The 22,399-nt window shown below is 35.4% G+C and overlaps 4 protein-coding genes across 4 annotated transcripts in view; 3 read left to right on the top strand and 1 right to left on the bottom strand.

The window, feature by feature from the left end:
- LOC119634580 overlaps window positions 1-1,621 on the top strand; it is a 3,181-nt gene extending 1,560 nt beyond the window's left edge. The window contains exons 2-3 of the mRNA XM_038028821.1: window positions 572-747; window positions 809-1,621. Of these exons, the coding sequence (XP_037884749.1) occupies window positions 572-747; window positions 809-1,379 (747 nt within the window). The 3' untranslated portion in view covers window positions 1,380-1,621. The remainder of the gene's footprint in view (window positions 1-571; window positions 748-808) is intronic.
- A 342-nt stretch (window positions 1,622-1,963) lies between these two features.
- The window catches only part of LOC119634641, a 23,732-nt gene continuing 3,296 nt past the window's right edge, over window positions 1,964-22,399 (bottom strand). The window contains exons 2-6 of the mRNA XM_038028904.1: window positions 11,518-11,601; window positions 6,308-7,136; window positions 4,847-5,123; window positions 4,409-4,728; window positions 1,964-2,265 (exon numbers count right to left, since the gene is read on the bottom strand). Of these exons, the coding sequence (XP_037884832.1) occupies window positions 2,210-2,265; window positions 4,409-4,728; window positions 4,847-5,123; window positions 6,308-6,881 (1,227 nt within the window). The 5' untranslated portion in view covers window positions 6,882-7,136; window positions 11,518-11,601 and the 3' untranslated portion in view covers window positions 1,964-2,209. The remainder of the gene's footprint in view (window positions 2,266-4,408; window positions 4,729-4,846; window positions 5,124-6,307; window positions 7,137-11,517; window positions 11,602-22,399) is intronic.
- Window positions 7,498-13,188, top strand: LOC119634579 (serine protease easter-like). The gene is made up of 5 exons (XM_038028820.1): window positions 7,498-7,572; window positions 11,935-11,977; window positions 12,079-12,321; window positions 12,387-12,979; window positions 13,066-13,188. The coding sequence occupies exons 1-5, from the start codon at window positions 7,498-7,500 to the stop codon at window positions 13,186-13,188; spliced, it is 1,077 nt and encodes a 358-aa protein (XP_037884748.1).
- On the top strand, window positions 17,431-19,583 carry LOC119634578. The gene is made up of 2 exons (XM_038028818.1): window positions 17,431-17,857; window positions 19,222-19,583. The coding sequence occupies exons 1-2, from the start codon at window positions 17,431-17,433 to the stop codon at window positions 19,581-19,583; spliced, it is 789 nt and encodes a 262-aa protein (XP_037884746.1).

The following is a 22,399-nucleotide window of genomic DNA, read 5'->3' as shown; positions in this document are numbered from 1 at the left end:
TATAGACAAATTTAATTACGAAATAGATGTATAAGTTATAGTAAAAGAATAAGAAAGAAGACCTTTTTCAAATTAAAATTAAAATCTATATAGAATAGCGAAAATTACTTCTAAGCCGATGGCCTTAGATGCCCGTGGTCTAAGACTTTAGTCTTGGAATTTATTTCTCGGGCTAAACTAATGGTAATAATAATGGCTCTAATAGATAGTTCTAAAGAAGAAGGAAGTAACCATGAAATCATTTGCAAACATATACAATCTCTCTCTGGCACTCTCTATCTGTCTCTCCCTCTAATAACATTTAATCTCCTTTTCCGTAATAATGAGCCGAAGAGCGATTGTCTCTTCAATTGTTGTAGCCCACGCATAAGATTAGACAGAGGCCAATTCAAGCTAATTACTTATTTGCTTTGAATTTAAGTTTTCGCAAACTGCAAATAATATCTTTGTGAAGAGTGATGTTTCTTATATCGGACTACGAAAAAATTCATGTTATTACGAGTCGACTGCGCGCGCGCAGAAACAAGTTTTTCCTTTAATTTCTTTGTTACCAATGATTTATTGTTTGCAGATACCCGCAATCAATCGGAATCAATTGGAGGAGAGTTTCCTTAGAAAGCTAAATACCAAATGCAGTCAACGAGACAATCATTCGTGTATGATGCTCAAGTTGATTGTCTATATGAATCGAATATTTAAGAAATCGTCAATAGACATCAACGACAAGATAAAAGTAACGCAAAACAGGTGAGAGAGAAAACAATTTCATGTAAAATTCTTTTCGTTTCATTTCGAATATTCTAAGCAGAGATGTGTCAGAGATACCAGATGATCCCGAAGATGATTTGCTGCTAGCACGCTCCATAGATTCGGATGATGAGACGTTAGGCTTAATTGTGGCTAATAAATTATGGAAATTCCTACGTTCGCGAACGTTACGCTACAAATTCAGTGACAATGCGGACTTTGTAGTTTCCAGCGAGCCAAAGGGTAATCTTAATCTTGGCGTATCGGTGAGTCCGATAGAGGCGTTAGAAGAGGGACGTGGCAAATCGAAAAACATACTACCATTACTAGTCTTAATGGCTGGCAAGGCCGGTTTAGTAGGCGCAATCATATTGAAGGGTCTTTTCCTATTGGCTGGCAAAGCTTTGATTGTCTCCAAAATCGCTTTGCTGCTATCGGTGATTATAGCCTTAAAGAAATTGTTATCGCAAAAGAAACATGTTGTTGAAGTGCCACATCACGACAGTTACAGTTCAGGCTGGGCTCGAGCCCTGGATGGCTTCATTGAAGGTATGGCTGACGTACCAGGCCATCTACTGGCGCAAGAGGCTCAAGATTTGGCTTTTGCTGCACAAAAGCCACAAACATTGTAATATGAATCCTTTGCGCAAACGGACACACACACATTGAATAGGTTTTTAAATCAAAAAATATTTTCAAATACTTTTTCTTCGATTCCTTTCTCAAATTTCAATTAAACTAATTAAATTATTGTTTTTATTGTTGTTATGAATATCTCTACACTAACAAAAATCGTAAATTTCTTCTGATGCGTTAAACAAAGCGGTTTAGGTTTTCACATACATACATGCATGCATAACATACATCTACATATATATATATATATATATTTATATAAATATTTTTAATTTTCCTTCTTTTTTAACTTTTTTCTGCTGTGATACTAAAAAAAACTCTTAATTATGTCTTTTCTTTCCAAGAACGTAAGTTATAAAATCTTCTATTGTAAGATAGGAAAAAAAAAAAAAAATTTGTTATTTATTTAGATTTAATTGTTCATAATAATTTATTATAGTGTTAGTTATTTATTTAGAAAACGAAATAAATATTAAAAATAATTTCTTTGTTAAAAAATTCGTATTCTTTATTTTATATACGGATTTTCTTCTTTTTTTTTTTGTTTTTAGCACATTTTGCTTGCTTGTGCCTCTCTATCTCTCTATCTCTTTTTCAAAGATTTCGGTTTCTACTCGTTTAAAGTTTAAAAGTGTGCGCATTTCTTCTAGGTTGTAATTAAACTAAATAAATAAATAAATAAATAATGTTTTTTTTTGGCTTTTCCCATTGATGTTCGTTTCGCTTATTTGGTAAAATTATCACTAAAAACTATTAAAACTGTTGACTGATTTTTTTTTTTTTTATTATTGGCCCGGTATGTCCTTTTTCCTCTTCCTTCGGCTTCTCATGTTTTATACGGATTTAAATAATTATAAATTATTGGTCTTCGGGCAGCGGTGGCTTTAAAAAAAATAAATAAATTATATAAAAGACGAAAAGCAGTTTATTTAAGATTCGCTTCAAGTTCTAGTATCCTTAAGATCTCGAAATAGAAGAAAAACTTTTGTCGCTAGAGTAGAGTAACAAAGCACGAAAGCTAAGTCGAGAAAAGTGTACATTTTGTATATACTATAATAAGACATTTATCAAATGTGTATATAAATCGATATTCGTCCTTACCACTGACAATGCGCATGAAACTCAACTCTGCCCCTTTATATCTCTTAATTGCGTATAATGTCATCTATGCTGGCATTTTTGGACGTGGATTTACTTTCCTGTTACTATCACACACCAAACTACCCGTCCATAGTACAAGAAATGCGAAATGTTCACCTCACGATTTTCTCTTTAATGCCAATATTTATTTAACATCACGGGAAAACTAAAGCAAGCGCGTTTTACACCTCGTTTTGTAAAAGGACAGCAATGTTCTTTACCCGCAAAATACTTTATCCTAAAGATGGAGTAATCGCGTTCATTCTGGACATTTGGTCACACAACATGACTATGCCAGAAGATGGCGGAAATATGAATGATAATTGGGCAATGGAGGAGCAAGAGTGCCATGTAGGCAGCCATGACTTCACCAAGTGATTAAACAACTACCCAGAACGCTCTAAAATAACTTAATTGCAAAATATCGTACAACATCTCACGTAGGGCGGTTATGCTGTGAACTTCATGAACGATAGCATGCGTTACAAGCTGTCTACACTTGAAACTGTAGTGTTCACAGTCGTAGATTGATTCGAAAGCACCGGCCGATGACCTGACGGCCTGATGGCGAGCATACGTTAAATTCAAAAATTTGTTATGAAAAGCATATATATTTCTTTGATCAGAAATTATAGGATTGGGAAGAGGCACTACCAAGTTTTTTATTGAATCAACTGTAAACTTCTTTTAATTTCAGTTTCTCTAAAGCAACCATCACCGTTCGGTAAGCATTACCGCTCCGCAGGGAAGAACCACGAGCTATGAAATAATGTATTGTGATGACACTTGATTTACTTTTTAGAAATTTTTGAACCAAGAAAGTAGGAAAACATAGCAATTTTCGGGCAAGGAAAGATGAGAAAATGTCTTCTTAAGTTCTATCTATATGTCGACAGTTTGAAGAGTTTTTTGACGAAATTTGCAATGCGTGGACATGTTTTTGATCAATCCTATCAGAACTGGTATGGACTCGATCACACTTTATATAACGCCATTTTTTTGAAGACACTACCATATAACCGTTACAAAGAAGAGTTAACCTTTATATATCAAAAAGGTCTAATTGATGATCAATGCTGGTCCACAATATGGCCATGTAGCTCTCTTTCGGAGAGTCAGCTAACAAAGTCTAGTTTTTCACACTTTGTAACGACAAGAGGTAAAGGATAATGCAATTTTTGAGAAAAAAGAATTACTTTTACTAAATTTGGAGACGTGCGTCCACCTTTTGGCCTTTTCCTATGAAAAATATGTCTTTACATGGAAACAAGGCCTACTTTCCAAATAAATGAACATTTGCAGCACATGAAGCTTTGTAGGGTATTCAATAAACGGCCTTGTCCGACAATAGAGATTTTACTTATTTTGGAAATTGGTTTTCGTCGTTTCTATGGGCCAAGTGCATCCTTTTTCAAGATTAGTATCATTTTCAACAAACATAGGTCGGTGTTTATCACCATGATTTTAGAAAAATTGAGCTCTTTTAACGCCATCATCGTTAGTGTGAAAGAGGTTGACGTACTACTTCTCATTCTCTTGTTTGCGAGTAAGGAAAAATCCAAATTTAAAATAATTTTTTTTTTTTTCGTTTATTTATCCCCAAGAATTGCAGAGAGTCCTCAAAATTTTCTTCTTCATAAAATATATCGTCGTCGCCCTGCTCGTCTTCGTCTTCATCCCATAACAATTGCTTACGTTCTTCTAATACAACGTCAGCAGCAGCTGCTGCTGCAATTCTCCCATAAACATCGTTATAATCTAACTGACTCAACATCGGAAAATACTTTAAAATATTAAATGGCACAACTTTTCTTCCTGAGCAAAAAACAAAAAATGTAACTATACACCAGCGCTTTGCGTGATATTAATAAATATCAATACTTACTTCTGCCTAGCAATGAGTCTGTACGTTTAACGGCTGGTTGGCCCAGTCCGACAGCATTTAAAGCGGCTAAAACTTGTGTATTATTGTGTACGTCAGTACTTATTGGATGTAAGCTACTCTCGGCGGAGAAATGCTCTAAGCCAGGATGACCTTGAACACCAGGATTTCCCAAAGATGAAACGGCAGCGTGCATTGGCATGCCCGCTGAATACATGTCCGCCGTAGCCATCTCAACAGGGGCGGCAGGCATCGAATGCATGCTATAATCCATACTGTAAGGCATCATGTACGGCGCATGTTCGGGATAATGGTACACCATTCTGTAAATTAATACATAATTGTGTGCTTGTTTCTTTTCTTTTCTTATCTTTTTTTTTTTTTTTTTTTTTGTCTTTCTTCCTGTCAATGTCATTAAAAATGGAATTTCGCAACGCTTACTTATCGGATGTGTTGTCCATTAGTTTCTTAATGAGCACTAAAGCAGCCACTACGAATGCGATTTTCGAGAGAGTCAATGCCTTTAGCGTTAATACACTGACAGCTTTGACTGCCAGCATCGTCCAGCCAAATGTGGTGGCGGCCAGATACAATGGTATATACATTTGCATTTCTTTTTTATCTTCGTCCTTGCTTTTACTTTTCTTCAAAAATCCACCTCCGCCGCCGCCGCCGCCGCCACCACCACCACCACCACCAATGTCGCCACCCAAACGTGCTATAAATTCCGAAAGTATTAAGTAATGAATGTATGTCGCATATGCTCATTAATTACAAGTGAATATTTCCTTATCTATCTACCCGCTTACCCAATTTCAGCAAGCAGTCATACAATGGATTTACGCTCAATTACTTAATAATACGAACGAATTAAAAAAATCATATCTCTGTCATATACGGCTGTCGGACGTACCCAAGCAAAGTGGGTTCTTTACAACTTGCAATAGTCGCTTTATTTCTTGCTAATATGAAGGGAGACGACTGAAAGAAAGCCCTTTCAAAGCGATCCGAATCTAACTTTGTTTTCTATATACGTTTTTCTTTTTAATACGTTACACCTAAATGTCAAAGACTCCTCACCAGAAAGGATTTTACGTCGTTATCCATCAATAGTATGAATTTTGAAGTCGTTCTGTTTTTTTGAAAGTCTCTGAAAAGCATTTCCAAAGCGGTCCGTACAAACTTTCTTTACCACAACAAAAAAAAAAAGCCGCTCAGTAAAGATTTAAAAACTATAACTATCCATAACAAAGCCTCAAATCATTTATAGTAATCGGTAGCGTAGTGAAGTTTGCCATTTACTGTGGACTTACGAAAATTATATATTTTATCCGCCCAAGCAAACTTATTTTGCTTTCCCACTTTGAAAGAAAAGTGGCCCCCGTTCCATGGAATTGTTCGCAATGCGTACACAATGTGTAATAAATTCCGTATTCCCTTCTCAACATTTGCGGCTGTTAGGATGCCAATAAGCAAACAATAGAGAGATAATGGGATGCATTTACTTTTATCTCCATAGATCCAGTGAAACGTGTTTGAGGAAACCGCAAGATTACAATTCGTTATGCGTAAAATTTTATTCGAAAACATATACCTATGCCAGATATGCATTACACTTCGTTGGGGGGGGACAATTTTGACATCTTTACATATAATTCTATATCGCTTCACATGCCGTCCACGATGCACCAGAGGAAATAGTAATCTGACTTCATTCTGACTGGTTTTACTGATGTCTTTCCCTATGACATTCAGTTAAGAATGTTTCCTTTTTTGGACATTTAATGTCCAAAATGTCAGCGGAATGCTAAAAAAAATTGCCTCTGTATTCCACTTGGGTTCGGTTTCACTTGCTCTTATTCTATATACAAAACAGGTATTTGTAAGCCAATCATTAACTACCTTGACTCATGGTGGCTTTTTTCAGTAGAGCGATTTCTATATAATCGGCATCATCTTCGGCTCGTTGCACACTGAACATAACTGGTCCAACAGGTATACGGATAGCATTGCCGCTGATGAAATCCACAAATGTTGATAGACTGCGACCTGTTGCTGTGTTAGTTGACCATTTGGCTTTGGTTTTGTAGTTCGGTGGCGGCAATTTCACTACATCAAATAAGCCTAGTCGAACCGCCTCTCCCCGCCGATACGAACTCAGCAGACTGCTGGCCAGCGTATACAGGCAACTGGCATTATTAATGCATGTCCATGACATTTTATTTACAAAATCTGTGTTTACAATGCTAGCGGAGGAGGGAATCGAAGACTTAGTTAAAGTAGCGGAAGAGTCCGTAGACAGTCCGCTATCATGTTGGTGTTGTTGGTGGTGTCGATTGTGCTTTTGTAAACTATTTATACCGTATGCTTTTGAATGTGAACTTATTTCTGCAGAGATCATTTGAAGCTGCAGACCGGCTAGCAACAACAGCAACGTCAAAAGATACATTAGGATGGTTTTCATGCGATTTAACATATTCTACACTTGAAGTGTAACCTTACACAACAGAACACTCACACTATCTACTTATTTTATAAGCACTCATAAAAGGAATAGTTCTCTCTACTTCTCCAAATATTTACTTTGCGATAAATCCTGGACGTGGATGTCCAGTTTGAGATATGAAACGCGTACGCGTACGTATGCACTGCCAGTATTCTACTCACTCTGTGGTTCAATGTCGACTAATTATCTGGGTAAACTTGTAGCAGAGTTTTATTGCCTTTACCACTAAATTGAAAACAAAAGATTAGAAGAAAAATGTAAAAAAAAAAAAAAAAAAAAAAAAACTATCTTGCAACGCAATAAACGTGTTAGCAGAGAACTCGCACTCATATAAATTTTCATGTTGTAATTATTAAATGAACGCAAAAAAAAAAAAAAAAAATCTGGGTTTATTTCTTTCTTTTTACGATCAAACGAAAGCAAACTCAAATTTCAGTAATGCCCTCCCCCTCCCCCCACAACGCTCCCACCGTCAGCAACCGACATCAGCGTTACGCTCCGCATTAAATTACACTTTTCTTTTTTCAAACGGATTATTTACACATTGGTATATAAAAATAATATCGTTCAAGATTAATATGTTAACATGTATGTGCGTTTATGTGTTACTATGCACTTCGAGTTGGGCTCAGCAATCAGAAATCCTCACGAAATGCGTGCTGTTAGTTAACCATTGTAGCAATTACTCCTCTACCGACAATAATGACGATATCGTAGTAGTTGAGAAGAAACAACATCGCATGCTCACAGTAAATGAATATTTAATATTAATTTAATATTTTAAATTGTTTTTCTTTCTTTTTTTTTTTTTTTCTTTTTTTTGTTTCTTTCTTCGAAAATGTTGGTCTAGTGAGCACAAAAGAAAAACGAAAAAAAAAAAAATATAACAAAAAATGCAATCATTGGAAAAATAAAATTTGCAAAAAAAAAAAAGAAAACTATTTGAAGATATTTAGATAATCGAAAAATTTAATTGATTTAGGTGCAACGAAAAAGTCCGATAAGAAAATTATGCTCGTTAAGTGCCGAAATGCAAGAAAACTCTAAAGGAATAGTTTTTCCAATCGCCAATGCAAAGCATATAAATCCTTTGTCCGAAATTATGGTATACATTAGTTGGCAATTTTAGTTAACATTTATTTACAAACTATTTACGGTTATAAACGTCAAATCCGCTTAAGTGGCCGAGTAGGCAAAGGATCAACTCGAAGGTTGTGTGTTCACCTCTCAAGTGCGGTAGATTTGTTTTCTAGCTATTTACTTAGGTGGCTATATTAATAGTAACTGACAGGGCAAGTGATTTCGCCCAATTTCAACCACTGTTCTCTCTCTTTACAGATGATTACTGAGTGGGTTGGGGGTGAGGGGGGGGCGGGGGCGGGCCTGTGTTTTGAGAACTGTTTTTGCTGTTCGATAGAACTTTCATGAAAACTCAAACGGATTGAAAATGAAGATAAGATAAGATTTACAAATGAAATAAATAGAAAATCATATTTGTGTTATTAACGGGTACGTTAGTAGAGAATACCACGTTAAGATGAACGATTCTGCAGATCTCAGTCTAATCAAAAACACATTTATTTGATTAGTGTTTCGTCAATTGGATTGAAAAACCAAGTGACTGCACCCACCTCGTACCGCGATGAGTGCAAACTCTCGTATAATAATCTGTTATCATCAAGTAATGATAGTGTTTACGATCAGACAAGAAAGTAATTTTGCAACAAAGCAAAGAAAGAATATTTTCTAATAAATTATAAGAAACAGCATTTTCCACTTAACACTAATCGGCGAATTAGAAAACTGATTATGTACATAAATGTATAATTGTATATGTTTACTTACTTAAACAAGACATCAATGTACTCGTGTTTTTAAAAATGAATTCATTTTTAAATTGCATTTTTTATAAATATTTTGCATAATCTGACTGTCTTGTTGAATTTTTAAAACACTTTTAGTCGATGAAGTCACACAGATGACAGTCAATAAATCAATTACGTGAAAACAAGGTAAATAAAACATGTGCTTTATGACATATGTTTTCAGCAGAAATTGATTATGTTCCATGAATGCGAAAAACATTGTTGTTAATAATTAATTCATTTTCATAGTAAGTGCGTTTGTGCTTTATGCAAAGTTGCTTAAATTTACATGCGTATGTTTTTATTTATCTCATTATATATGTGAATTCTGTGCGTCCAATTGCTCTACATATACATAGAAGAGGAAATTACATGCATACGTGCATTATGTTGAGCACACTGAGGCACTATTATATTATCAGAATATCTATATGTAATATAAGGTCTTAACTGAATACTCCAATTACACATTTCTTTAAGTGTCGGTACTTTTCTATATTTATAATGGCTTCATTAACACCGAGAGATAGATAGATAGATAGATAGAGAAATTTTCTTTCATCTACATTTACTATGGCTGCCCGCCACTCTGCGGTTGCCTATACACATGTACGCGCTATACAGTTTATTGAACTGCACGCACAGCAAAATAATATAATAATAAATATGCTGTTATTTATTCATGCATTTTAATACCGCTTGCATTTCAGAGAACATATAATTGAAATGTACACGCGTTGGTAGCTGGACTTCTTCTTCAAATCATCACATCAGATTATATATTCATTGTTGCGCCGGGTATCTTTAAGAATAAACTCTAATGAATATTCCGTTTACATCGTTGATATCCAGTGTCTGTTGCTTGTGCGGGGGTGCATGGAACAAGCCACAATCGTTTGAGGTAGGACTACTTTCTATTATATCAATCTAAGTCTTTCTCTCTCTCTTTCTCTCTCTATTTACCTGCTTGAAATTTACAACACTAACATGCCGGAGCCTACCGAGTAATCGTGTTCAAAACAACGAACATTTTTCGCTTTCGAAACCGTTTGCTACTTTAAAAAACTCATTCCATTATAAGAAGGAATCACGGAACAAAAAAGAAAATTGGCACTTTCTAATGAAAGCCGAAACTTTGAATGCCATGGAATCATTTTTTAAGCCCCTTCCATACAAATTTTCGCGCAAACAACTTCTAGTTTATATAGCATTTTGTAAAGTGCTGAATAATGATAAGGCATCAAAATTTCTTGCTCTAAATTTTGATGACATTGTCCTTTCCATTTTTCGGACTATCTTCTACACAAGGTTTTGTTAACGTACACGCATTGCTCAGGTGTTGCACACTCATCGTTCTCGGCTTTCAATGGGAGGTTAAACCAATCATTAAGTTGTAGTTAAATCTTTAACGTTGAACGATGATTGAAATTATACTTTTTACCTTTAAATTCTGATCTATTTTGTGATAAAAAAAACCCTAATAGCGTTCAATCTTATCTTTGTCTACGTTTTCTTGCCTGATTTTTCTTCAAAACATATCTTCCACTCAAGATCCTTAAACCATTCTCCTGCCAATAATATATAAAGAGTGCATTGCTTACCTTGTAGCCTGTAAAACCCTGTTTCTAGGCAACGTAATCAGTTACTAATGTATCGCAGGTAATGAAAGATATAGGTGTGGCAGCTTAGTGGCAATACTAAAACAGGTTATCCCTTAGACAAACTATTCTTTAGCACTGTAAGTCGTACCTGTGTTTAGGCTGTACGTTTCACTCTATTTTTAATCATTGCTTCAAATGTTTGTCCACAATGCTAGTGCAGGTTAAGAAACCTTTCAAGCTATAGGTAGATAATGAAGAGATTTACGTTTGTTGTTCTCCCAGCGGTCTCCCGTACTTCTAAACAAACCAAAAGATGGGGAAGGAGATGTACAAAAATCCATCGTAAACTTTTACAAGATATTCGACAGATGCTCCATCTCGGTATACATTTTTAGCTAGTAACAGGCGGATAAACAATGAAACGCAAATAAAATATTTTAGGTAAGTGAATCTTCTCGTCCCGTGTATTTTGAAATTTCACGGTCATGAGCATAAAGCGCCCAGTATTCGACTTAACTGACATAATAAAGTGACATGAGGATCCGTTCGCTATAAACACTGAAGACGAATAACAATTTGTGCCCGTTATAGTGTTAATTGCGAAAAATGCGATTGAAATATTTGTATAACATTTGTTGTTAATAATGTTATTTCGTTTATGCGATGACTCAAGCAAATAAACAAAAGAAAACGGTCAGAAAATAAAAGTTTTATTTAATCACGGAATTTATGAGAACAGAAAGATAATAATGTAGACGAACAGATATTTAATTTTCCTCTTAATTTAATCGATTTTTTTTACTCCACTTGGATTTTAGATCTTCTTCTCTCTCCAAAGCTGCTCTAAAACTAAGGATAAATACGTCGAACTAAAAACAACAAACTACTCTCTTGAAAGAAGCTCTGTTACAATGCGTTTGATGATGAGTTCACGAAATTATCCAGTGCAGGACATGCACCTAATCGTATTAGTAGCATGCCGTAAAAACACACTAATGGAAAAAGTTAAAAAGCAAATTTACCGAACCGAAGAAGCTAAGATATCCAATCGAGGTTTCAGGACATCTTGCTTTGCTACTGATTCATTATTTAAAAATGATTATCGTTAAGCTCAATAATAGAAAGTGTGACATAACTTACCAAGTCTTGTAAGTGTATAGATGACTACTACATGAAGTTACCATGAAAACATGAAAACAACATTTACGGTGATGTGTACAGCTTCTGTAATAAGAAAAAAAAAAGAAAAAGTCAAAAACGACAGCAAATAGAAGTTAATTCATTGACTAAATGTTTAGGCGGGAAAACCACTTTAAAGAACGTTACACACAACGAGCACATTTTCATGAGAACAGCACAAAATAAGGGAAGGATTGCAAGAAAAGCAAAGCACTTTAGCTTTCCCAATAATTGCATTTATTTTTTGAAGCGGCCAACAGGTATAAAATTCGTTTAATTTAAATAGAAGTAAACGATAGCGAAAGAGGATTAGTATTGTGCTTGAAGCCGTCAGAAGATATGTTGAAATTTATTGCATTATCCTTTATTTGTTTCAAGGTCTGCACAGAAGGAGCTCATTTAAATAATTTGGAAGCGGCTCGTAAGTATTCCTTTTGTAAATTCAGAAAACTGGCGCACAAGCTCTAATATGTACATTAGCTAAGTAACTAGACCATAAATAATTTGAAATAAATTTTACAGGTTTCGTCAAGCCGGACATACACGAGCATGAGGTTGCTCAACTAACTAAAGACGCGGTATCTAAACCCTTTTGGTTGCATTTTGCCTCTGCTAAGAAACCATCTTATCGAAGGTATGGAGAAGAACTTCTGCCTCGCTTTGCGGAGTGCACTCAATCGAAAAGTCTCATTGCTCGTATAACTCATGGCGAGAAGGCTTATTTAAAAGAGTACCCTTGGATGGCTTTGCTTGAATACACTAACGGTAAGGATGTGAATTTGTATATGGACAGTTTTTTGCTTTAAATGCCTTCATTACGAAAAATATAGCCAAAGAAAAGCGTCATCTTTGTGTGGGATCTTTAATTAATCACCGTTATGTCATTACGGCCGCACATTGTCTGGAAAGTCATTTAGACTTGGGTTTAAGCAGCGTTCGTCTGGGTGAATGGGATACCAGCACAAATCCAGATTGTATTTTAAATGCATATGGTGAAGCTTTTTGTGCTCCTAAACATATTATTGTAATGATCGAGCATGCTGTACCTCATCCCCTATATAAACCGAATTCAAAAAATTCAATCAACGATATCGGTCTCTTACGTCTAGAACGCAACATTAGATATAATGATTTTATAAGTCCGATATGCTTACCTCGAAGTGCTGAAAGCAATAAAATTACATACGACGGAACAAGAATGGCTGTTATAGGCTGGGGTCGAGATGAAAACTCGAAAGAAAATACAATTAAAATGAAAGCTTCCGTGGTTGGAGTTGGTGCCGAAAGATGTAAGCGATTTTACCGAAGGAAGTATGTTACCTTGACGGATTCGCAAATTTGTGCTGTTGGAGACGGAGGTAGCGATTCTTGTCAGGGCGATTCTGGTGGCCCGTTGATTACGACACAAACGGTCAAAAAGTGCGTACTCGTTTAATTTTTTTAAGAACAAGTACATAAAGGAATGATTATTCTTTCTTTTTTTGTTTGCTCTCAAGCAGATCAACTACAGTTTATATATTAGCGGGTATCGTTTCATTTGGTTCCAAAAATTGTGGTTTAGAGGATTTCCCTAGCGTGTACACCAAGGTTGACAAATACACCGCTTGGATCTTGCACACAATCAAACCATAATTTGCCACGCCTCGACATGGTTGAGTATCTACATAGAGTAGAACATATTTCGACTAAATGGACTATTGAATGCTCTTGTTTACTTGTATACAAACTTGTGTATGTGTATCGAAAAAAATTGCATGATCTTTTAAATAAAAATTCTATAAAAGCTACTTTAGCTATCAATATTTAGAAGAGCGAAGCAGCAATAAGTGTTATTTGTTTCCACATAAATTGAGAAAAGCCTGAAGCTTGAAATTACGCCTGTTCTTGGTGGAGGGAGCAAAGCATAAGCAACAGAATAATAGCAGTAGAAACTTAAATTTGCTATGAAAAGTTCTTTCACCCAGTAAAGCAATTCTAACGATTTACTTCAACGTAGGCCGCAGCATATTTCTTCTTAGTATTGGAATCGACTGCAAAACATTCTCTCTAATGTTTCACATCTCATGTCAAAGATGTTATCAATATCTGTGGTAGCCTGTGAATGTTGGCTGCGGTAAGCACAAGTTGCAAGAGAGATGTTGCCGTAAATGAAGCAATGAATAGTGAACACAATGAATGGAGGGGATGTTAAGTCTTAAATTTTAGTATGAGGAAAGAGTAGATAATCGTAGTTTATCTATAAATGATTCTAACCAATGTTTAGTGATCAAACTTGCAACTAAACACCATCGCAAACAATGGCTTTAAGGAATGTACGAAATGTTTTTTAAAGCCCACATTTAGGCGTTGACTTTAAAGCGTTCGAAAATTCGCATCATTTGCTTTCAGAACGCTTCTACAGTTTAGATGAAGTTTTTGAAATGAAATAAAACATAATAGCTAGGCAAGCAGCATGTATCAAAGCGATATTGAATGGAAGCAAAATTGTCGACAAAAAAGTACTACTTGCTAGTACTGTTCGATATGTTATTATGCAAAGTTATAAAGCTTGTGTATCAAACACTAAACGAGAAAGTACGTTCGCTCTGCCATGTCTTTGTGCGATATCCCAAGATGTAACAATTACAGAGTGAGATTCTGCTTTAATTGAATCATGTCCGCCTTTCGTGGCAATGTCAGGTTGTAAAAAGAAACTTAAAGTTTGCTTATACTCGCACACACACCCAGTTAAAGTACGCGAAGTAAGTGTGAATGTGACCATAATCACCTCAAAGGCATGCCAAGAAAAGGTGTAAATGCACCTACAAAAAAAAAAAAAAAAAAAAAAAAAACGAAGCCTTAAAATATCGTTGTCTTCAACTTACAACCTGGAGGAGGTATCGATCTTAAACTCGCTAGAAATACTTTGGGAGCATTTGTTAAAACTCAGCGCTAAAATGATCCCCGACACGTTCTTGGCACTACCTTATCACTGGGCTATACGAATGATATATAATAGAATGCTTTACGTATTTCTGTGATTTGTTGGGATGGGTGGGTGGGTCGACGTGCGAAAGTCGACCAAAGCCGATTGTTATTTCTTGTACTTGTTAATCATGCGTAACGTGTTAGACGCATGAAGCACTTAAATATGAAAAAAAAAAAAAATATTATGGTTAAGTTTCACTGATCGCCTCCGCCGAATATATTAATTTCGTCTTTGTTTTGTAATTTTAAACTTAAAATTCCTTATTATATTTAATAAATTAGCGTAATATATATGTGAAGTGCGTAAAGAAAATTAGTTTCGAATGCTACATGCAGGCAATGTATATTCGATTTTTTGAAGACTTACACACACAAACAAGAAATGCATTTACTTGGGCATCGAGTTTGCATGTCCGTCCACTTTTATAGTTGCTACAAACACAAAAACACCTTCGCTGTTCGTTTGAAAATTTTTGCATCGCGATTTTGCTTTGCTTCCCATATAGTACACGTATCGATTCTTAATACAAGTAAACAAGTCTCGGACAGCAAATATCAAAATGGAAATGTAGAATTCAACTACAAAAAAATGCAGATAAAATTCTTTAATTGTGATCGTCTCTGGAAATTATTTGCATCATTTTTTCTATATATCTGTAATCTTTGTGCGTTACATTGCGTGTTGTTTGTTTAGTAGAAGGTCTGGTCATTAGAGGTGATCGTGAATTCATTGCAGATGAAACTTGACTGATCACCAACCATTTGCAAAGCGTCAACCTTTTTACGATTGTTAGACTACCAACAACAGACATCGATGGGATGCAGTATCTACATAGATTACGATGTCTCTGATGCGTATTTCTGTACGCGACAAACATAAGGACGAATTCAATATGCTTCCATCATTCAGTGGTTGACATGAAGAAAAAAAAAAAAAAAAAAAAACACTATTAATGAGGCGATAACTATTTCAAGTGCGTGTTGAATGGAAAGCGAAAGTTTTTTCTCTGCAGCTCTAGACGCTCTGCGCACTTTTCAAACTAGCAAACAATTTAGGCGGCAAATTTATCATCTTACCACGAAATGATAAGAAGAACAAACTCCTCCATGAACACACGCAAAACTCTTTTCACTCAGTATTGAAAATGAAAAACTATCGCTAAAGTTACAATAATGGGTAAATAAAAAAAAATTACGATAATGATTATGATGATGGTAATGATGACGAAAATGTTGTTGTTGGTCAAGTGAACGACCTTTACATCGAAGCATGCTAATCATGAAAACATGGAAAGAAATGAAAAGTTAAAGCGATATGTGGATATATGTATGTATATTTAAGTTTTTAATGTTAACTTTAATGTGAACGTTGGAGAAATTTCAATTTACCCAGCATGAAAGCCAAATCTATTTACATCAATTCTGTTCTCGATTTAATATGCTCATCAAGCATATTTTTATTATAAGTTGAAGAATTGTTTTAAAAGATGGCCGGAAAGCGGTGATATTGATCAAGTGCGATCGCAAATGAAAAAATTATTGTTATGAAATGATTAAATGGATGACTTAAATCACTTCATTTATTGCAAAGGCTTCATAAATGGGGTAATTAAATCTCGACACCGATCCATTAGTAAACGATCCTAATCAGTGTAGACTATCTGCGTGAGCAGATAGACAGAGATGCCCAGCAGTTAAATGTTAAATTCGAACGCTTATGTTCCTAATTGGACATTAAGTGGCGAGGTTTACTTCCAGGCTGCCTTTTCTTATCTTATCTTATCTCAATGAAATGTAAATAGGTGTGTGTCAGGGTGTTTGTGTTTGTAAACATTGAAATTCATTACAATTGTTCAGGCGACTCCTTGATGAACTCTTAGCAGGCAAGAAATTTCTCTACAGACGAAGTTTGTAATGCAGAACAGCCTTCCAGAGAACATGCATGCACTTAAGGTATGGAAAGTAAACTTGAAAATCTATTTATCTTTTTTCAACGGCAATCATTAGGCATTAGCCTAGTCTGACATTCATTTAATGGATATACTTCTGCTACTTTCCGCACAATTAGTAGCTGAAGCATTCTTGTGCTTATATCGGTAATCACGCTCAGGTGCGTTTCAACGTAATTCTGCTAGAGATTTAGAAATTTATTTAATTTGAAAAGTAAAATAACTCCTGAGGTAAGAGAGATTTGCTATGTGAAATACATCCTTATATATATATATATATATATATATATGTATGAACGCATTTAATTTTTATTTGTAAATAATGGAGAACATGCATTGAAATGTTTTGTACTTAAGTGAATTGAGTCATTTTATGCTGCATATTCAACTGACCATGAAAATTATTTTTAAAGTCTACACATACACGATTATATTTTTAGAGAAATAAGTAGGTATACAATGTATGTCGAATAGCATGCCGTAGTCCCCTCCTCCCAATTGCCATAATCACTAGCAGTGGCAACACTAGCAGTAAAACAATTCAATTGAAGTGAAGCATAGTGACAGCAGCATAGTTTTGCAGATTTTTTGCCTTATGAGTTAGAAAGGCGAACAACAATGCAACCGAAACGCCTAGTGATATCGAAACAAAAGCAACCAATTTCTACCGGTAATGAAAATTGCTACAAATAATAATTAAAGGAAAGGGAAAGGTGGCCATTTTCATTTCTGTGCATTTGCCAAGAAAATAGAAATTAGTCCATTAACAAGAGTATAAAATAAGTCATGCACTTGCTGCTTGAAACTAGTTGTAAACTGTAACAAGATCCGACAACAATAACATCAACCGCTGCTGCATTCTTGATTCGATCAAAAAAAAAAAATTCGCTTTACTTTTACTATGTCACGGTTGAATTGTTCTTATTTTGTGATCATTTTAACAACGATACATGTGTTAATGTCTTGCACAGAAGCCACCTCAACGGGGGATAAGATTAATCGAACGGCAGAGTGCAGCGCAAGCTCGATAGAAATGTCATTATACTGCCGTGGAATGCGTGCCGTGCGCAACATCATCTACAATCTTAACAAAACGAACAAACCAATCGTCATTGTACGCGGCTTGGAAATTGTACCATCGCGTAGCTCTACGGATGCGACGGACGATATAAATACAAATTATGTCAATGCCGGCAATGTCGACAATGGTGTCAACGATAAAGACGACACACTTGTTGGCCGCTTTTCTGCTTACCTGCGAACGCATGAGTTGAATATCAAATTTTCGGAACTACTTGCTGACATTGAAGCATTCAATTTCGTGAGATGGTTTTGCCAGAGATCACGTGCCAAATACGATTCAGTCTCGTCAGCAAGTACCTCAGGTAAACTTTTGTTTATGATTTGCGATGCGATGGTTGTTATTATTCGGCATAAAGTAGTACTGAGGATAACATCTTCTCTGACTGAAGAGACTGTCCACTTACTGCATGGAATATATTAGCTCTTTACCAATCAAATGCTTATAATTCGTAGAAATATATGTGAGCAAAACCAGGAGGTACATGTATGTATGTGTGCTTGCGTGGTAAAATGCCAAGTGTTATCCTGTTTCCCTGTATGTTCTCCGGGAGCATAACACTTGGCCCCCAGCTTGATTTCCATCTGCGATACTTCCGATATACTATTGATACCTTGAGTGCAGCGATCGTTTTTCTATCACGCAGTCCAACACCATAATTAATGTGTGTGTGACAGGCGGTAATAGGTCCGTTGATTTAAAAAATTCTAAATTCCTACAGAGTGCCTCCTGACCTTGGATTTAGAATTCTCTTAGATTAGATTAGACGAGATTTCTTGTCCTGCACACTGCAGTGGACGTACGACGAGAACGATGCTTGAACATCACAGTGGATTAAGAAATGCCTCGCAATTTCTACTTAAAATTCTCAGGCAAACAATTCCTCCAGAATCATATGGTTGTGTAGTAGGCAATTAAAAATGTCTTCTTAGCCTGATTGTGCAGCGATAAATGTAACATAATAGGTAAACTTCTATTGACTTTTAAAATTTAATGAACAACAGAATGTGCATTGGATGTCATACAATCATATGCACCTGGATCAGCAGAGTTTTAGTCCAGTTTAGATTTCGGAAGAAAAAGTATTTTTTCCTTTTTTTGGTAAAATTCGTTTTTGTGGTCAACATTGTCACCTTCAGTGGTAATGAAACACGTCCGAGACGCCTCTCCAACCATCCCCTGCTTTTTTTTATGGGAAGCCATTAAAAAAAATATGCTTCCGTTTCGACAATCATCTCATCGTTTGAATTAAAGGCTTCTGCCTCGGAGCGTGCGTTTGTTTTCAATTCCCAAATGAATAACAGCTGCCGCTGTCAAGATATGGACAAAACGTGATGGCAGTGAGTCCGATTCAATCCATTTATGCCATTTTCCCAGCGCTGCAAAGTCATTAACACGTCCCGCCAATTATTGATCGATATGTTTTTTACGAACATTTGTTGCTACCGAAAAACTGTCTTCTCCGAAAACATAATGTCGCACTTACAAATGCTACATACATACTTAGATATAGATGGAAAATTAATTCGCTAATACACGTAAACACATTTACCGTAAACGCGCCTTAGGGAGAATATAGCTTTCTTAGGCATCGCAGATGCCTAAAAGCGACAACTAATCAAGATGCGAACGAATTTATATTTTTCCCTTTCAATGTGTATTCCGCAGAAGCCCGGAAAAAGGATAAAGGACAAGGAGCAATGATGATGATGGCAGTAATGTTTTCAAAAATGATGGCTGTTATGGGTATAGGTGGAGTGGGCGCTTTAGCTATGAAAGCTTTAGGTGTTGCTATGACAGCTCTTGTACTGGCCGGCATAATCGGCATGAAGTCGCTAATGTCCCACGGCCATGAATCCAGTCATAGCGTTCAGTATTTAACAGCTGACGGTCATCATCATCGACGACGACGACGACGACGCAGTAGCAGCGGTATTATCAATGTTTTAAGTGAAACATTGCACAACAAATCGGATACTGGGATATGGAATTCTCAGCCCCTAGCGTACAGGGGGTGGCCGCAAGATTAAGTGAGACCAAACCAAAAACTTAGAATGCATTTAATGCAACAAAAGCATTTGTCTTCATTTTAATTATTTATTAATAGTTTTTACTTATTTATTATATAATAATAAAAAAAAAAAAAAAAAAATACTCCATGCGCTGTCTACGCTGTGGACATCTAGTGAGGTAAACGGATATATTTCAGGTACTATGGCTTATCATGCGATGTCCTGTTTGTGTAGAGGGAGAGAGAGAAAAAAATCGAAAATTTCTGAATTTCTTTTTATCGTTTTCGCAACCGTTGATTTGTTATAACCTTTTTCCGGCTTTCGGGCTTAGGTCTTTTATAATTTCATAATCATAATTAAAGTTGAAAGCGACAAAAACCAGTTCAATGTTATTTCATTCACATCATTACTGCCTACCATAGTCACTACTGCCACTACTACATCGCCCCGCGCGCGTATCCATGGATTTATAATGACATACATATATATAAATATATATATAAATATATATTGATTTGCTGTTAACTAAGGAATTTAAACGGCTTTCAATGAAACCGATTCGGTGAAAGTTTTCTCAATCGCGGTGTTGTTGTTATTATTATCATTATTATTTTTATTATCATTATTATTTCATCGGCATTATCGTTATGAAGATTTTCATCTGCATTCTCGTTCTGCAGCTTTTGCTTAAACAACGAGATGTTTCTTTTAAACTGTGACGACATATTTCGTTTTCGTTTTCGTCTTCTTCTCTTTCACGATAATTTACACTAGACCGCATTATTATTTTTATTTTTTTTTCCTCTTAATTTTCATTTTTATTTTCCATCCATAATTTCACATCCAGCGGTGGTATTTTGAATTGATTAATATATGCGGTTAAGGTTATTTTTTTCTCCAATGGCATCTCGTAATAAATATCTTATAAACTAATTCAGTTTATAGACTTTCACTTTTTTTTTCTTTTTATCTCTCGAAAAACACAAAAACTAGCCGCACGTTATTCTACCATCGAAGCTTCAATGTATACGAGTGTAAATGTGTGTACATGATCGGTGGTAAACACCATGACGTTGCAGCAACTAATGATTACGATAACGATGTTAGCTTTAAAACCAAAAAAAAAAAACGTTTTTTTTTTATGTGCTTTTAGTAAACGTACAACTCAATGAATTAAACCCTAAAGACTGATAATAAAAGATTTAATTCTTTATGTATATTTTAACGACTTTTTGATAGGTAAACCTGTAGTAAAAGAGCTTGATTCCATTTCCGCTTGTTCGACCTACACAAAAGTGCCCGCCTTCTCGAGGCAAGTAAGTGAGTTGTATTCGTCTTTAAATGAGTTTTGATCATCGCTTCAAAGGGACTTTTGTTAATGCTAAGATAAATATCTGGTGCAAATTACGAAGTATTATCGATTATATATTGAAAATGTCACTTCGCCCGGCACTTTGTTTATACCTTTTTTTTTTTATTATACACTCAACATATCAAGCATCAAGTTTACTTTCTGAGATGATCGTAAGAGTAAAATGATGAGCTGCCGTTAGTCAATGAAAAAAAAGTAAAGCAAATTGTGTTCACCTATGCCAACTACCTAACTTACTTTTGGACAAAAATGAACTATAATACTCTATAGCGTTGGATGGAAATGGCCGTTTATTTCCTTTTTGTACAGTTAGTTTAGGATCGTTTAAGTTTGAATAACGGCGAAAAAGAACGTAGAAAGCAACGGCGTTCCCAACTTATGTAGGCATGACCTTTAAACGATATGACTCATTTTCAATACCCGCAATAACAACAATTTCTAATATCTTTAGAAAAATTTGTAGCCGATGACGATCGGTGGAATGTTTCGTACATATAGGCAAGCAGCCAAGCATGCCTGGATAATATTCACAATTCAAAGCTGATCAAGAATACAAGCTCTTTCAAAGGTCCTCGAAGCCTCTTTCTGCGGATTGCAGACGTTTTGAAGAAACTAAAATGCCCTCATACTGAGGGTGAAGGGTATAGAAATTGATGAAAACGTTTGTTATTTTCTTTTAGGTAAACATGATCTCGATAGATTGATGTAGGACAAGAAGAGAAGCAGATAAGTATGTTTATATGCATGTATACATATATATATGTATAGCACTCCCTATACACACACACAAATGACTCGGCATAAACTTGTCCACTAAATTACTATAATTTTAAAGAAGGCCTTCCATGGCGAAGTTGCTTACAACGATGTTGCTCTTCACTTAAATATAGGTTTGAATTACACAAGATTGTGTTCATGTGCGTATGCATCAAGATATGCATACGTATGGGCAGTTGTAAGAGTTGGTCAAAGTCGACTTTTTCGTTTGTTTTTATAACATATTTGTAAACTTTTTTCATGTTTCCTCATCATAAGCCTCATCATCAACGTTAGTGGGCTAATTGCGTTAACGTATATAAAATAAAATAATAATAATAAAACGAAAAAAAAAAATGCTTAACTTTCCCTTTTCATAAAGAAAAACAAATTCATCTACAAAGTGATGATGCTACCGTAGCTGATGATGATGCATTCACGAACTTTTTTCCATTTTGTGTTTTAAGAAAAAATCATATAAATAATTTAATTACATGTTGACATATTGTGCATTAATAATAACTTTATGAGCAACATTTTTTATTAGCAAGACTGTTGGAAATTATTTGATTGGCATAAACTTTTTACTAGCATTTCATAAAATTTACTTCTTTTAAAGCAATTGACGTTGCTAATATATTCCTGAATGTTATACCCATTTACAGCACTTGTGCGGACATATGCAACGCCCAGAAAGGGTTAAGAT

This window comes from Glossina fuscipes, unplaced genomic scaffold (genome assembly GCF_014805625.2).
Source record: "Glossina fuscipes isolate IAEA_lab_2018 unplaced genomic scaffold, Yale_Gfus_2 3, whole genome shotgun sequence".
Lineage (NCBI taxonomy): Eukaryota > Metazoa > Arthropoda > Insecta > Diptera > Glossinidae > Glossina > Glossina fuscipes.
Note: the sequence above shows the minus strand (reverse complement) of the source record. Positions and strands in the feature narration are given on the sequence as shown.

What these genes read in the sequence shown, in the direction of transcription:
- LOC119634579 (XM_038028820.1), top strand. Translation starts at nt 7,498, where the DNA reads ATGTATGTGCGTTTATGTGTTACTATGCACTTCGAGTTGGGCTCAGCA. An exon ending in AAATAATTTGGAAGCGGCTC is followed by an intron (nt 11,978 to 12,078) that starts GTAAGTATTCCT and finishes TAAATTTTACAG; the next exon opens with GTTTCGTCAAGCCGGACATA. An exon ending in TTTGCTTGAATACACTAACG is followed by an intron (nt 12,322 to 12,386) that starts GTAAGGATGTGA and finishes CGAAAAATATAG; the next exon opens with CCAAAGAAAAGCGTCATCTT.
- LOC119634578 (XM_038028818.1), top strand. Translation starts at nt 17,431, where the DNA reads ATGTCTTGCACAGAAGCCACCTCAACGGGGGATAAGATTAATCGAACG. An exon ending in CTCGTCAGCAAGTACCTCAG is followed by an intron (nt 17,858 to 19,221) that starts GTAAACTTTTGT and finishes TGTATTCCGCAG; the next exon opens with AAGCCCGGAAAAAGGATAAA.